This window comes from Callorhinchus milii, unplaced genomic scaffold, assembly GCF_018977255.1.
Source record: "Callorhinchus milii isolate IMCB2004 unplaced genomic scaffold, IMCB_Cmil_1.0 Scaffold20, whole genome shotgun sequence".
In the NCBI taxonomy this organism is placed as follows: domain Eukaryota; kingdom Metazoa; phylum Chordata; class Chondrichthyes; order Chimaeriformes; family Callorhinchidae; genus Callorhinchus; species Callorhinchus milii.
In genome coordinates this window covers 10,198,365-10,214,518 of record NW_024704761.1, presented here as the reverse complement: position 1 = coordinate 10,214,518, position 16,154 = coordinate 10,198,365, and the positions used below count along the sequence as shown (strand labels likewise).

The following is a 16,154-nucleotide window of genomic DNA, read 5'->3' as shown; positions in this document are numbered from 1 at the left end:
AATTGAACTCAATTAACCTTACAAAGCAGCTGCAAATGTTTATTTAGCTATAAATGTGTGTAAAAAAACTACCCTTAATTATTAGAATTACAGTAAACCTCACATAAGACGTATCAATTGGGACCATACATTTAATATGATTCATGTAAAGTATGAGTTATGTCAAACTTGCATAGAACATAAACTCTTGAACAGGACTTGGGCAGATGTATGACTCAGGCGATTATATGATTTATACAGATCAAACTTATTACTGTACATCAAACAGAGCAGTCACCAGAATCTGACCTCCCTTAATCTCTCTGTTGCTGGCTTGGAGGATATTTGCTGGCACCCTCCAGTTTAGGGAAACAAAGACTTCACAGGAATCGTTTGGATCAATTGTATCAGTCAGCTCTTCAGATGGCAGATCTTTTAATCTAACTGACAGTGTCTTTTCTCTATCCCTTACTTCCCAACCAGCTATATGCCGCACTTTTAAATCTTCAAATGGATTCTGCATCCAAAACCTTCTGAGAGGGCACATCACATTTTCATCCTCTGTGCGCAGAAAGGTTTTAGCTCCTCAATTCCCATTATCAATTTAAACATCTCAATGGGACAATCCGTTTATAAGCCCCAGATATTTAGGATCTGGAATGCCATGTGAGAGTGATGGTTGAGTCATAATCCGTATTAGCTCAGAAAAGGGAACTGAAAGATACCTAAAAAGGAGTAAACTACAGGGCTATTGGGTAAAAGGCAGGTAGACAGGAGTGAAAGATTTGCTCCGGCTCCGTCACTGTTAAGTGCTCCGTGACGCCGCCCGGCATGAAGGAGCTCTATGAATGCACAGAGATGATGGGCCGAATGACCTTCTGTGCCATTTATTTCCACGTTTTTAACCCTTTAACCTCAACTCTATAGACAACCCTTCATATATTAAAGATTTATAATAATAATATAATAATAATCCTTGCATTTGATATAGCGCTTTTCACGTCGGGAGGACGTCACAAAGCGCTTCACAGAACACACTGTAAAGTGAATTGACTGTATATTTGTGGGCGAACGCGGCAGCCAATTGCGCACAGCAATGTCCCACAAACAGTCGTAGATTGAAAATGACCAATTTATTATTGTTTTGGGTTTTGGAGGGATTATTATTATATATTATATTATATATAAAGATTAATTATTGAATATATAATGTTTACTTAGCAATTGAATACCTTGGTAACACCACCATGAGGTAACAGTGATGCACCTGCTGTGAAACAGTAGTTTAACTGTTAATATGGTACCTGAGCCTTGATCAGCCCAGGAGTCAATCCTGTAGTAGGAATTGCTCCAGACTCCATCTGTGTGAGTCCTAATGGGTAACAGTGATCCCAATTGGACAAATACAGTGAAACCACAGTTACCAATACACAGCGAGAAATATGTTTTGAAAGGAACAAATGCAAACCCAGTTATACCAAGAAGGTACTTTGTGGAAGGAGGAGGTGGGAGCTTGGCTTATGGTGGACTTTGTGGACGCTGTGGGGAAGATTGGGGGTTACCCAACAACTGGACTAAACCCGTCCTTGAAGGGAATCTTACGAAAGATGCCTTTTTTTAAAAAAAAACTCTCGGGTTTGAAATACTGATTAGCACAAGTGGGAGGGGAGTGGGGGGGGAGGGGAGTGGGGGGGAGGGGAGGGAAAAAATCACAAGGACAAGTGGACAGCGGTCACACACACACACAGAGAGACTCGCATTAAACTCAAGAAAGTTTACAACTCTTTTACAATCATAAATATTTCTTTATTCTTGGTAAAATATTATTTAAAAATGTATTTTGTTGGGGGGGTGGGTGGGGTGGATGTTTTGTGGGTGGGTGGGGGGTGTGGATGGATGGGTGGGGGGGATGGATGGGTGGGTGGGTGGATGTTTTGTGGGTGGGGGGGGTGGATGGATGGGTGGGTGGGGGGGGTGGATGTTTTGTGGGTGGGTGGGGGGGGTGGATGGATGGATGGGTGGGGTGGATGTTTTGTGGGTGGGGGGTGGATGGATGGGTGGGGGATGGATGGGTGGAGTGGGTGGATGTTTTGTGGGTGGGTGGGGGGGGGGGGGTGGATGGATGGGTGGGGGGGATGGGTGGATGGGTGGATGTTTTGTGGGTGGGTGGGGGGGGTGGATGGATGGGTGGGGTGGGGGTGGGTGGGTGGGTGGATGTTTTGTGGGTGGGTGGGGGGGGGGTGGATGGATGGGTGGGTGGATGTTTTGTGGGTGGGTGGATGTTTTGTGGGTGGGGGAGCACCCCGTGGGGTTAGGACCGTAGTTTGGTGAGGATCTTGGCTGTGAGCAGGTAGACGCCGCTGTCCGGGTGGGTCATGAGAGGGAAGAGTCTGTTGGAGAAGTGGGAGCCGGTGAAGAGCAGAGCGCAGAGCGACTCCTCGTTGTACTCGCGGTGGGCGGCGGCGGCGGCGTAGTGGGCGCTGCGGCGGATCTCGTTGACGTTGCTGAGGAAGGTGAGGCGGCCCTTCAGGAGGTCCGGGCGGGAGCACACGCTCAGGGCCGAGAGGAAGGCGGGCGGGAGGCGGGTGTTGAGGATGTCGAAGGCCAACTCGGGGTTGGTGGACAGGTTCAGGCAGACCCTCAGCGCCTGGGTCTGGGTCTGGGCCGAGCCCCCGTGGAGGAGCGCCAGCAGCTCGGGGATGGACCTCCTGAGGCTCAGCTGGTCCTGGCGGCACTGGGACAGGCTGCCCAGGAGCCGGAGGGCGGCCGAGCGCAGCCGGGAGTCCGGGGGGTGGTGGGGGTGGGGGTGGGGTCCCGGGGGGCCCCGCAGCAGCTCGCACACCCGCCGGGTGCAGCCCCGCACCGCCTCCCGGTTGTCCGGGTGCTCGAACAGGACGCGGAGGGCGTTCAAGGCGTCCACCCGGATCTCGGTCAGGGGGTCGTGCAGGGACTCGGCGATGACCCCGATGCCGCCCCGGAGGCGGAGCAGGTCCCGGTCGGCGGTGAGAGAGGCCAATCGGCACACGCCGGTCCGGACCAGCGCCGTGACGGTCGGGTCGGGGTTTTGCTTCAGGACGGACAGGAGGGTCTGGAGATGGTGAGCGTCCAACTCACTGCTGGTGGTGGTGGTAGTGGTGGTAGTGGTGTTGTTGCTGTTGTTGGTGGTGGTGGTGCTGCTGTTGGTGTTGTTGTTGCTGTTGTTGGTGGTGGTGGCGGTGTTGTTGTTGTTGGCCACTCCTGACCGCACTCCATCATCATCATCATCACCGCCATCACCGCCATCACCGCCGCCGCCCCCGCGGCCCGAGGCGCTCTCCTGCCCCTCAGCCCCTGACCTCAGGCCCACGGCTTTGTACACCAAATAGGCAGTTCCCGTCCCGGACAAAAGCGCCACCACATCCCCCCGACACCTCTGCGCTGAGTCGGTCTCCATTGCCCCACCGCCCGACACCAATTCCCACCACTGAAGGGAATTGCCCTCCGTGTGTGTGTGTGTGTGTGTGTGTGTGTCGCTGCCCCACAAATGTCGGTGGAAACGGCCAATGGTTTGAGCATCGACGGTTGTCTCCCCCCAACCGATAGACTCGGCCCCAGTGGTCCTCCGGTAACCGATAGCGAGTGACATCAACCGCAGTGTTCCAGTATCCACAACACTCGCCTTTTTGAATGCGATGGTTTGGGTGACGCCATAATACGGTACTGTTATTATCACAGTCGCGCCATCAAACTTTACTGTTCCAAACTCGGGCATCAAAGGAACAATTCTTCTAATTCGCCCACAAAAAAAATTTGTTGCGTTCATCGCGGTCCCGTTCGGCGAAGGCGCTTCGAGACGTCTCGGAGTTGCTGTATCAAAGGCGAGGATCGTTATTATTTCTTACTGTTATCGGTTGGTCGCGACGACGACGACGACGACAAAATGACGTTTGTATCGCGCCTTTCACGCCTCGGAGGGCGTCCCGAGGCGCCGGACAGCGGCACAGCATTTCAGATGGGTTACGTTGGTTAGAGAAGGAAAAGACTGATCATCCTCACGTTCGATATAGCGCCTTGTGTCGCAAGGAGAAGGAAAACATGGTAAGGATCCGTTGCTTGCCTTCGATGACCCGTTTAAATAATATTTATGATCATGATACGCGCGATTACAATGTTTTATTCTTGATTAGGAATTTCACAAAACTATTTCATAATACGCTTTCATTTATAATAGCAGCCTTCACATCGGTAGAATGCCTCCAAGCACTTTTAATGATATAATAATAATCCTTTCATTCGATGGAGCACCTTATCAAGGAATTATAGAGCAAAGTGTAGTGACTGTGTATTTTGTGGTGGAAACGAAGCAGCCAACTGCACGCAGCAGTGTTCCACAAACAGTCGTGGATTTTATTTTGGAGAGATTACTCCTGGAAAGTAATCCGCCAATTGACTAATGACCAGATTCCTACTAACTGCTCGGTAAGAACATTGAAACTTGTGAAAAAAACATCCAATTTCCTTCCGATTTCTTCAGTAGATAAAAGCCAATAATGTTTGCAGTAGTTTTGTGCTGACGACCAGTGGTCAGTGTGTTGAACTACATCCAAGTGACAAGAGGGTTTTAAAAAAAAGGCCGTTCTCACTTGGTCAAACTTTAAACCTCAGAGGAAGTTTCGTTTTAATAATAGAACAATAAACCTAGCATTTGATAAAGCACCTTATCACATCATTCAGACACCTCAAAGGGTTTGGTTTCACAGAATATACTGGAAAGTGAACTGTCTGTAATTTGTGGGTGAAACAAAACCTTACACGAGTGAACCATCTCGAATCTCAAGCCTCCTACCTTTCTCCTCCCTGCAATATTTCTTTCTTACCATTATCTTACAATCTATATTAGGCAACTGTAAATCTGAGAGTATTTTAATCCCAATATTCCACCGATACCAACAGGGTAGTGAATAATTCAAACAGGACACTGTACTGTAAAATAAAACAAGATACTGTACATTGGGTTCAACACTTTGAGATGCTCTCCATCAGTGAAAGGTGCTGTATGGGTGTAAACTGTTCCTCCGCTGGGCTGAGTGTCACAGGTTTCAAATGCTGTCTACATGTACTGGGTTAGCGCATCCCAGCGAGGACAGCAGTTAGGGCTTTAATTGACCTCAGCCTAAAATAGATTTTGACAATCGCATTATTCAATTCAACAGGGAGGGGAAGGGCGTTTACATGTGTTTTTTAAACTTGGGACGCTAGGTGGGGTTTATTTGTTGTCTCTACTTGGGGCATAAGAGGGTGCATCATCTATTTTTTCAACTCGGGACGCAAGGGAGTTATATTATAATAATCCTTGCAAGTGATATAGCTCCTCATCACATCTTCGAAATGTCTCAAAGCCTTTATTGCAGTGAAATATCAAGCAGTAATATCAAGAGGTAAGCACTGTAGAGTGNAAAAAAAGTTATTTACTAGGAATTTCCAAAACAAAATTGAGTAAAAGAGGAGAGCAAGACTTTGGAACACTGCATTTAATATCTTTATTGTTTTTTTTTAAAAAAAAATGCTTCCAAAGGAATCTTTATTCAGTGAGATCGCTGTCTAGAAATACAGGTACACAATAGGAGGAGAATGACAGCACCTGATGGTCACCAGCCAGCTCAGTGAAGTACTGCATATAGATGTCAAACCTTTAAACTGGAAGAAATGGAAACGTCTCCTGCTTGAGGCAGAGGCTCAGGTACACATTCAAACAGAACCCTGTATGGGTCCAGGGGTATTAAGGATGTATTCGATGTGATGCGCAGCCTGACAGTGATCGAAAACCCACTGCGAATGGTTACTTTATACTTCAACAAACTGTCATGTGTAGCTTTAGCTTGCGATGCTTATAACCAAATTATAATCGAAGGCACTTTCCAAAATGTTTCTTTCAAAGAACTTTAGGCTGAATGTGGTCTGTCCACTTAGAACTAGTGATATGTTTTGGCTTGTACAATTCTGAGTCATGCGGCATCTCTCGCTAAGCTTGTGTGGGCTGTACCAAAACCACAGCTTGACACACAAAATATTTCCTAGGATTCTAAAGACAGTGTCTCATTCCTTCGGGACGCTGAGCTAGTTTGTATCAGGATGCTGGTGAGAGGTTAGGATACTGAAGTGATGTCACTACATTATTGTCACATTACAAAGCTGTTCACAGTTGCTCCTGTGAGCAGAGCATTTAAAAGGACGATAGAGATCATGCAGCGAGGCCGGTCCACGATTGATGATAAAACTGTTAACCCCACCTCACCCTGCTGGGAGGAAAACCCAATGCAACACTGACTGTGCTGTGCAACAGTAGCGCAGGTACAGAACGACAAGCAATGGCTACAACACACACAAATTACAACACCATAACACTGTCAATGTAGCAATGAAACACCAATGTTGTTTAATACTGTAGTACTCCCTTCAAAATGCTTCGTACAAGTTCACTGGATCCCAGGTTACTGCCTCGAATCCCCCGCCCGCCTGCAGTTTACAACATTAGCCCCCAGCAGGTTCAGTCCGCACCGTCGCTGATTGTTTGTAATGCAAGTCAAAGAACGAAACTCCAGCCAATGACAGAGGGGAGAGCTTTTAAAAGGGTCATTTTGCAGCCAATGCGTTTATTAATTCCTGTCGTTGATCTGCTGCTGAAGCCTCAGGACATTGTGGCAGCCCTTCCCCACACCCACCCATTCATACACCAGCTAATGGAAGCTTTTATAGGAAAAGATGCTTCAATTAGACGCTCACAGTTTGGTATTTCTGCAGCATCAACTGCAGATGTGAATAATCCAGCTCTATGCTACTTGTCAGATCCCCTATAATGACATGTGCGCTGGTATGTACATGTAGCATGCATACTAATACCAAGCCTTAATAGTGTCTGGAATTTAATCCAATCCTTTAAGAGAAAACCAAATTCAGACGTTTCCTCAACAGTCAGCAAAATGGGCTCAAATTAGTATCTTCTGAAAGCATTCATGTGGATACGATACGTAAGGTAAGGATGTTGAGACTAAAGAAGTTTAAGACGCTATAGGACAGTGGCTTATATCATCTCGTATCTTGCCCCTTTTTTAAAAACAATACAAAATAAGGCAGTGGAGAATCCGAGGTCGGCACAGCTCTCGCTCCAATCCCCAGAGGCTCTGACAGCAGAGGGAGGGTGGACCACACCGACTGGCATCATCTCTACTCTGCCTGATTGCTCTGCGATTCGTTCAGCTCCCCCACTTTACCATCCAGCTCTTCGTCCGAGAGCTCGAGCGATGTCCCTTCCAGTTGGAGTGCCCGGCGGCCTGTCCGACTGCTTGTGAAGGTCAGGCCACTCCCACCTCTCCTGCAGGGAAAAGCATGGCATTAAGCTACACACACGTCATCGACAACCAGCTGTCTTGTGTACATTTGTTCTCGGGGCGGCAGTGAAAAGGGAAGAGGCACATTTTATAAAAACAAAAGAAAAGAAATGTCTAGTATAGAAGGCAGGTAGACAGTGACTAGCCTTGTATCTGCTCCGATACTGGTCTGCCCGATTTCTGCTTTTACTGCAGGTGAACGGTTGGCAAAGAGATGCTCAAACTTCTTCCCTCTTTTGAGACAAGAGGGTAAAATTCATTTCAGGGTAGGGATTAAAAAAAGTCTCCTCGCCTCTGCTAATAATAATACTTGCATTTGATATAGCGCCTTATCATGTCGTTGAGACTCTCAAAGCTCTTGATAGAATGTACCATGAAGTGAATCGATTGTATATTTTGTGGGCGAAACGCGGCAGCCAATTGCGCACAGCGACATCCCATAAACAGTCGTGGATTGAGCAATTTTTTTTTAGGGCTATTACTCCCGGAAAGTGATCCGCCAATTGACTAGCAACCGGGTTTCTACTTACTGCTTGGTAAATAGTGGCGAGTGGAGTAAGGAAATTTGTCTAATGTTTGGCCCTTCACAGGAGTCAAAAACGGGTCCTCTCGCTTGCGAGGTGAGCGCTCTAACCACTACGGTACAAGACTCCTGCTACCTGCAGTAACTAAGGGTGATCGACACCTGGAGTTACAACAACTTGTTGGGACATCCTCCTGACATAAAAGGCACTAAACAAATATAATTAGTTGTTGTTTGTTGTTCACCTGATCCTGCTCTTCAGGGTATTGATCTCGCGGCCCATGGACTCCGAGGTCTCTGTGGCATCGTCGAGCTCGCGCTGGAGCTTGCGGCGGGCGGCGTTTGCCCGGGTGGCCTCCTCCTCGGCCTCCTCCAGTTGTCGCTTCAGCTGTTTCATGCGTGAGTTAGACTTCTCCACCTGAGGAAAGACTGGAACGTCATGATTCAAGCCGTGCTCAGCAGCGCCTTAGCAACACGAACAAACAACTGGCAGAGCTAAACGAAATCAAGCTTCCTTTGGTCACCACATCCCTCTCATAGGCCGATTATTCCTCAATGGTGCAATATCAAGGCTAAGTGCAGAAGGTCATGGGTCCAATGCACACTCTACTCTGCATCCTTCAGGAATAGAGTGACCAAAGGACAGAAAAGAGCATCAATCAGATCTATTGGAACATGTCCCAAGCATGGGAAGCTGGGACCGCTATAGTTTGTGACTGACACCCAAGTGGCTGATATAATCCTGGACTTATAGCTTTATTGGATCTTTCTTGGTGTAACGGGGGCGGAAGTGGGTGGGGAAGAAGAGTTCAGTGGAGGGACACATTCAGGGGAAATGGACGGGAGAGGAAGGATATGTCCTGACCCAGTGAACAGCTCGGGCTCCAGAATATTTGCAGTTTTACAAAAAAAATCCCAAAATACATTTGAACAAAATTCCATCGATACAGAACACGTTAATATCCTCTTTTTGAGTCCATTTCTGGAGCTGCCACTTTTCAGCCACTTGACAAGGCAATAATATAAAAAAAATGTACATTTGCTTTTTTGCTTTAAAACGATTCATTCTCCAGGAATTTTACAAAACGACTGAAGTCAGACCTGCTCTTTGTACTGATCGGCGTGTCTGCGCTCATCCTCAACCTGCATGTAAACCTCCTTCAGCTTCTTCTCTGTGCGACGCACCAGTTTATTGGAAGCTGCTCTTTCTCTGCAAGAGACGGCAACGAAAGATGGTGTGAAGCTCTCAGCAAGGAAACGTAGCACTGAGGTCTTTGCACTCAAATTAGCAACTACAAATTCCGTGTGTATAGCATCTTTCATGTCGGGAGGATGACCCAAGGCACTGAACAGTCAGGGATTTGCATCTGAGCTGGGGGGTTGAGATCAGGAGGGCAGGGAGGGTAAGAAGGGTAACCGAAGGAGTGGTCGAAGAGACGGGTCTTGAGAACGGCTTTGAAGGAAACAAGGGAGGGGCCGAGGCAAAGGATCTGTGAGATGGAGTTCCAACGGGTGGGGGTAAATAAGAGGCTGAAGTAAATAAAAATTGTTATTTGCACAACATATAAATAGTGATTCTCATGTTGCTCTAAAGCTCCATTAGTCACATCTTACCTACGTCACACCGGCACGCGGGTAGCTACGTCCTAACTGTTGAAGGGTGGCATAGAACCATTTCAGCACAGAAGGAAGCCGTTCGCCCAATGGTATCTATTAATTCTACCTCTTCACAATTCCAACTAAAGGAATGGCATTTCACACTGCTTTAGTGCCAAGGTTAGCCACAACAAGCATTCTGCACACACTCGTGTTACAAGCGCATTTTACTTTGCTTCCTGCTCCAGCTGCTCCTCCAGCTGTGCTATCTTCGCCTCCAGGGCCGTGATGGTGGACTTGAATTTGGACTTAACGGCTCCTTCCATCTCTTGCAGCTTGGCTTTCAGCTCCTTGTTCTGCCGCTCCAGCTGCTGACGAGCATTCTCGCTCTTCTGTCCCGCGCTTCTCTCCGTGGCGAGCTCACAGTTCAGTGTCTCTACCTACACGAGTGTAAATGCCACAGACTGGTAACACAGATACTCACACACACTGGTAACCCAGATACCCCCTCACTCTCTGTCACACACACACACACTGGTAACCCAGATATCCCCTCACTCTCTGTCACACACACACACACTGGTAACCCAGATACCCCCTCACTCTCTGTCACACACACACACACTGGTAACCCAGATACCCCCTCACTCTCTGTCACACACACACACACTGGTAACCCAGATATCCCCTCACACATACAGTCACACACACGTAACCCAGATTCCCACCTTCCCTAACAGAAGTTGGTAACCAAGATAACCCCTCCCTCGGCACCCCCCCCCCACCAAACACACACACACAAACAGGTAACGCATATACACCCCTCCCCTAACACAGAGGCTGCTAACCCAGACGCCCCCCACTCCCCCTCCCCCCAAAGCACACACAGGTAACCAGATACTCACACACCCAACAGGTAGCCCAGATACACCCCACCCCCATGCTGGTAACCCAGACACTTGCACCAACAGACACTGGTAACCCAGATATCATGCAACTGTTTGTAAGATGGCAGTTGTAATTGGTTTACTTCGTTACTTTGGTTTGATCCACATTAAGCATCAGTGTAATTTGATAATCCTTTCAAAGTGATCTTCCAGTTAATAAGTCTCAGGGCTACTAAAGCAACAACAAAATTAGATTTGTGTAGCGCCTTTCACGTCAGGAGGACGTCCCAAGCAGTCAGACACTGGAGCAGTCTATTCTAGTGATGAAAATCTGGCAGATTTCTGTGCAAGTTAATAACTAATGGGTGTTTAATAACATCTGAAAGGAAGTTAAAAATCTAGAATTCCTCCATACAAACCAGCACTGCATAATTACAGATTTTAATTCCTCGAAATATTCTAACAATAGAAGTTCCATAACAGCAGTAAGTGATTGAGATCTTCAATGTCAAAAGCTGATCACATGAAAGTGCTATCATTTGAAAGATCATCTGCCTATCTGCTATCAGGTTCTTTGTTTATTCAACATCTCTACGCGGTTTCCAGGTCAAACCTCTCAGCCCTCAGATGGATTGAAAATAATTTTTAACCAAGTTCTAAGCTTCAAAAAACTAAACTTCAAATGATTCATTGCCCAGTTGCTCAGCTACCGAAGTTCAGTCCAGAGCTGAACTGAGCCTTTCAAAGATGCAAAGGAGCCTGAGATCTGGTTTGTTAACCGATCTCAGCCAGAGTCGAAGTAACAACTCCAATTTACCTTTTTTTTTAATTCAAGTCTAACTCTAACCCTAAACTTTTTTTAAAAAAGTCTTTTTAAAAAAAACGAGTGGCAATCCTCCCAACAGTTCTAGTTTCTCCTGGCTTTAAGCGCAGTTTGTTGCTGGGATACAGCACAAGAGGAAACTGAAAGCATAGTCATAGATTCCTATTGTCAATCACTGATTCCCAATTGGAATCCCAATAACTCCAGCATATGACCTTCCTGCAAGCCAAGCAAGTCATCCATTCCCAGAGTTTCTGAAAGCACTGCATTATAATAATAATCCTTGGATTTAATACAGCGCCTTATCACATCTTCGAGAGCCTCAAGGCACTTCACAGAATACACTGTAAAGTGAATTGACTGTACATTTTGTGGGCAACACGCAGCAGCCAATTGTGCTCAGCAATGTCCCAGGAACAGCCATGGAATGACTGATCAATTTTATTTTGGAGATTGTTGGCCAGGACACCGGGAGAAACTCCTTTCTCTTTTCAAATAGCGCCACGGGACCTTTAACATGCACTTGAACAGGCCTCTGTTTAACGTCTCATCTGAAGCACGGGACGTTTGACTTGTTGGCCACTGAGGTGCCCGTCTGTGGGTAGAGCTCACAAGGCAAGCGTCCAGCAGTAAAGGTACCTGCATCGTGGTCTTGCGGAATCGGTCGTTCAGAAGCTCCATGTTGCTCTGTTCCTCTTCAAGCTCTTCCTCCAGCTGAGCAATCCGAGCCTCTAGACGGCGCTTCTCTTCCAGCAGAGCAGACCTGGAGAACACCAGGCACAGTGTATCAGGGCAGCCTCGCTTTACATTTATACCAGAAAATCCAAATCTAGATCCAAACATCAGATCTCCAGAATGATATCGTTGCCTGTAACCTAGAACTACTCATCCCCCAACTGCTCAGCTGGTAATGCAACTGGCTGCTGTAAAACTGTCCTAAGACTGATACTACATTGGTTGCAGCTTCCAAATGAAATCAGCCACTTCAAGCCACGGTAATCATTTAGTATTAAACTTATACAGAACATAGGCTCAACTTCAACTGTTTTATACACTCACAAACCCTTCCGTGCTGGGAGCAGGTACAGGCATCACATAAAATCAATCTGCAAGATTAATCATTTACAATTTGTATTGTTCCCGGCAAATCTGAGTGAGTTTCTGTGATAAACGAAAGGCTTCAGATGAAGGAATAAACACAGAAGTCGCAGGGAACACACAACAGGATCAGACAGCATCTATGGAGAGAGGAAAATGAGTTAACGTTTCAGGTTGATGACAAAAGGTCATAGACCTGAAACACTAACTCATTTTCCGCTCTCTATGGATGCTGCCTGACCTGCTGCGTGATCCCAACGACCTTTGTGTTTATACCAGATTTTCAGCATCTGCAGTATTTTGCCTCTTTTTTTTTGTGGGTTCGGAGGGGGGGGTCCTTACTTTCCAGACGCGCTGTTTGCGATTTCGTCCGCCAGCTCGTCCCGCTCCTGCTCCGCGTGACGCCGTCCACGCTCGGAGGAAGCCAGCTCCTGAGAGATCCAATTACACCGCTTTAGCAACTCTGCTGTGTTAATCCAGCGATATGTACACATTATGTAATGTACAGGGTGTCTACAAAGTCCCGATGTTTGTTTTTCCTATAGTGTACTGACTAACAACTAAAACATGATGACAGTTGTATCTGGAAGTACTTAATTGTATTCGGGACAAGTGTTTAACTGCATTCAGATAGAGACATCCAAAGGATCAGAGTGAGTGTTTGTGCGTGTCATCATTTTCATTGTAGATAATGATCTGTCGCTATGTTCGTTACGATATCTCCTGCAACATGGATGTTAGTGAGGAAGCGAAATGCATCTCTGACAGCTTATTTCAGCTCCTCCGTAGTCTCAGATCACTGCATTGCAACAGGACGCTATGGACACCCTGTACAATACAAGTCGCTCTCAGTCAAAACTCCTCCTCCCACATCTCCCTTCCCCAGTACACACACACACACACACACACACACACACCTACCTCATGCAGTTGCAGGATTTCTGCTTCCAGGCTTTTCAGTTTCTTTTCGTTCTCCTTTGATTGAGTGAAGATCTCATCTCTGGAGGCACGAGCTTCTTCCAGCTCACGCTGGTAATCCTTCATCTGGGCCTAAAGAAGAGAGTGAGGGAAAGGGTTTGTTCCACGTCAAACTGCGTGAAAAAAAATTAAGACGGAAATTCCAAACCAAATATTAATTGTAATATCCTCGGATTTGATACAGCGCCTTATCATGTCGTTAAGACGTCTCAACGTGTTTCACAGAATATACTGTAAAGTGAATTGACCGTGTATTTTAGAGGCGAAATCTGGCAGCCAATTGCACACAGCAGTGTCCCACAAACATTTTATTTAAATTATTAATATTATTAGTCTTTCTGCTAACAATCCAACAATTTCCCAACTAAGGAGAATACAAAACTGAACAGCAACTTGCACTTGTATGCAGTGCCTTTCACACACAATAGTGTCTGAGCATCGTTATTCCACCTGCAGCCCCAATAAAGCCCTAAACAAATTGACATCCCCCACTTTTATATTCAATGCCCGGTTTATGAACCCCAACCCTGTTTGCTTTCTTAGCCAGCAGCAATACTCAGTGCTTCTTAGTTGCTGCTCTCATCAATGGGTAGAGAGAGGGGCCGGAGATGGTGGTGGTGGTAGTGCTGCGAGACACTACCTGCAGTTTGCGGAGCTGTTTGATGGCCTCATCACGACCTTTGTTGGCTGCTTCGATCTGCGCTTCCAGATCCTTCAGGTCCATCTCCAGCTTCTTCCTGGCCCCCACTGCCTGAGCTCGCTGTTTCCGTTCATCTTCCAGCTCAGTCTCCAGCTCTCGAACCTGCAGCGAGAGGCAGCATTAACCAGGCAAGTCTCCAAACCACAGTGGAAACATCCCACAAACAGCCAGGCAGGGCGAGTTTCCCCGAGTACAATACAACCCAGAACACCCTAAAGCCTAGGGACTCGGCTTCAATACTTCAATGGGAAGTGGCAGGTGGTGCTGAGGACATGAATGTGCAAGGGACTTCTCTACCCTCACCCCGTTTCAGTTTAGAAGGGGAGAACATTGCAGGTTACAAGCAGCAGATGCAGGTTACTTATAGTTGAAAGTAAAGACTCTCACAAACAGAACAATGCCGAGTCTCTGCTCTGGGACCAAGCGGCATTCAGAGATTGAAGAGTTCAACCTCAAAGCCATGCAAGTCCAGTGGATTGGCTTCCGAATGAACCTGCAATTGGAACTTCTGGTAACGGCAGAAAAAACCCTGTGCTGGGGAGGTGTTAGAAGCTACAAATTCCTTTTGAACCCAAATTCTTCCTGATTAAGATCTGGTAGGCATCAACTTCACCTGTTTAACCAGCATTCGCTTCTTTTCCTCGTTCTGTTCATCTCTGGCCTGCAGATCGCGCTCAAACTGAGCTTTCATGGCCTGCATGTTGACCTCCAGGCGTAGCTTGGCATCCTCGGTGGCCTGAAGCTCATCCTCCAACTCCTCCAGCTGGGTTCTCATCTCCTCCACCTGGTGCTCCAGGGCTCGCTTGGACTTCTCCAGCTCGTGCACCTGGTGTGGGAGAGATAATTAGGATAGCATAGGAACAGTGAAGAATTCTCTCCCGGAGGATCATCCAAATATGTACTGATCGTTGCGGGATGGTTTCAAATTGATAAGACATTTAATAATACTTATATTTGATATGACACCTTATCACGTTGTTGAGACGTCTCAAAAGCGCTTCACAGAATGTATGGGAAAGTGGATTTACTGTGTATTCTGTGGGCGAAAAATTTATAGCGGAATTGGAGAAGCACATGTGGAGGATGGGTCTTCTAGGGCACTGAAAAGAGCAGGGAATGAGGTTGAGAGACGGCTTAATTGGGGAGCTCACAATGACACAAACAATGTGTCAAATGTAGATGTCTGTGGTTTGACAAATTCTCAAAGAAGTTAAAATACAAGCCCATGTCCTTGCGTGGATAAGAGCCGTACCAATATTCACCACCTCCTTCACCACCCGCCCCCCCCCACACAATCACTGTCCTCACATTTTTGCCCACATCGTCCTTCGAGCTCATCAGATCCTCCATCTCAGCCCGCAGTTGCTTGTTCTGTCGCTCCAGCTCCTCTTTAGCCTCCAGGGCTTCGTCCAAAGCTCGGTTCAGTGCCAAGGCTTTGGTCTCCTTCTCCCGGGCCTCGGCCTCCGCACGGTCCCGCTCGTCAGCAAAGCGGGCAGATATGTTTTTCTCTTCAGCCAGCATCTGCCAGACAAACACAAAGGAACAAATATAAATGTTCCTAAGAGGCAAACTGTCAGCTGGTCCGACTCAGATATATCAGCATCTGAATATTTAATCAAATATGAAAGAGGTTGAATTCTGGTGTGAGATCTTGAGCTGGGATTGCTGACCCTGACTGTCGTGAACGTCACCCCTATAGGAAAGTTTAAACGATCTTCTATATTACCAGATAAGTTTTTTTTACTGAAACCTCGCTGATTGATATCCAAAGCTACGAAAATTATCGAGTACCGACAACAACTGTTAGTTGTGGTTCTCCTTTGAAACAGTCTCATTCTGGATGCGGGGGGAGAGGAGGGGGAAGAGTGGGATATGAAATGAATGGCAGAGAACACACCTGATCGAATTTCTTCTGTTTTTTCTCCAGGTTGGAGACTATCTGCCGCTGATGATCCAGGTCCACCAGCAGATCGTCCAGTTCCTGCTGCAACCGTGTTCTCGTCTTCTCCATCTTATCGAAGGCCACTCCTTTCTCCTCCAGGCGTTGAGTCAGCAGCTCCATGTCCTTCTGAAGCTTCCGTTTGATCTCTTCCAGGTTATCGATGGTACCCACATCATCATCCACTTTCTTCTTAGCGTCGAGCAGCTAGATTAGGAACCCCAATAAATTCCATTTAGTAGGACTCAAGGCGTTGTGTATTGC

At 46.9% G+C, this 16,154-nt stretch overlaps 2 protein-coding genes across 6 annotated transcripts in view; both read right to left on the bottom strand.

The window, feature by feature from the left end:
• Positions 1-2,256: 2,256 nt before the first annotated feature.
• LOC121850509 (armadillo repeat-containing protein 10-like) lies at positions 2,257-3,412 on the bottom strand. The gene is made up of 2 exons (XM_042342569.1): positions 3,227-3,412; positions 2,257-3,067 (listed from the first exon to the last, which is right to left on the bottom strand). The coding sequence occupies exons 1-2, from the start codon at positions 3,410-3,412 to the stop codon at positions 2,291-2,293; spliced, it is 963 nt and encodes a 320-aa protein (XP_042198503.1). The 3' UTR covers positions 2,257-2,290.
• Positions 3,413-5,479: 2,067 nt separating this feature from the next.
• LOC103175424 (myosin-10) overlaps positions 5,480-16,154 on the bottom strand; it is a 74,948-nt gene continuing 64,273 nt past the window's right edge. For 4 of the 5 annotated variants that reach the window (XM_042342440.1, XM_007888454.2, XM_007888455.2 and 1 more), the window contains 11 exons: positions 15,849-16,097; positions 15,260-15,472; positions 14,565-14,777; positions 13,892-14,053; positions 13,195-13,323; positions 12,616-12,704; positions 11,815-11,938; positions 9,697-9,905; positions 8,971-9,079; positions 8,115-8,287; positions 5,480-7,330 (listed from right to left, as the gene is read on the bottom strand). In XM_042342440.1, the coding sequence (XP_042198374.1) occupies positions 7,183-7,330; positions 8,115-8,287; positions 8,971-9,079; positions 9,697-9,905; positions 11,815-11,938; positions 12,616-12,704; positions 13,195-13,323; positions 13,892-14,053; positions 14,565-14,777; positions 15,260-15,472; positions 15,849-16,097 (1,818 nt within the window). In that variant the 3' untranslated portion in view covers positions 5,480-7,182. Of the gene's footprint in view, positions 7,331-7,367; positions 7,580-8,114; positions 8,288-8,970; positions 9,080-9,696; positions 9,906-11,814; positions 11,939-12,615; positions 12,705-13,194; positions 13,324-13,891; positions 14,054-14,564; positions 14,778-15,259; positions 15,473-15,848; positions 16,098-16,154 lie in introns of those variants that run through there. The other variant, XM_042342441.1, reaches the window with a different exon arrangement.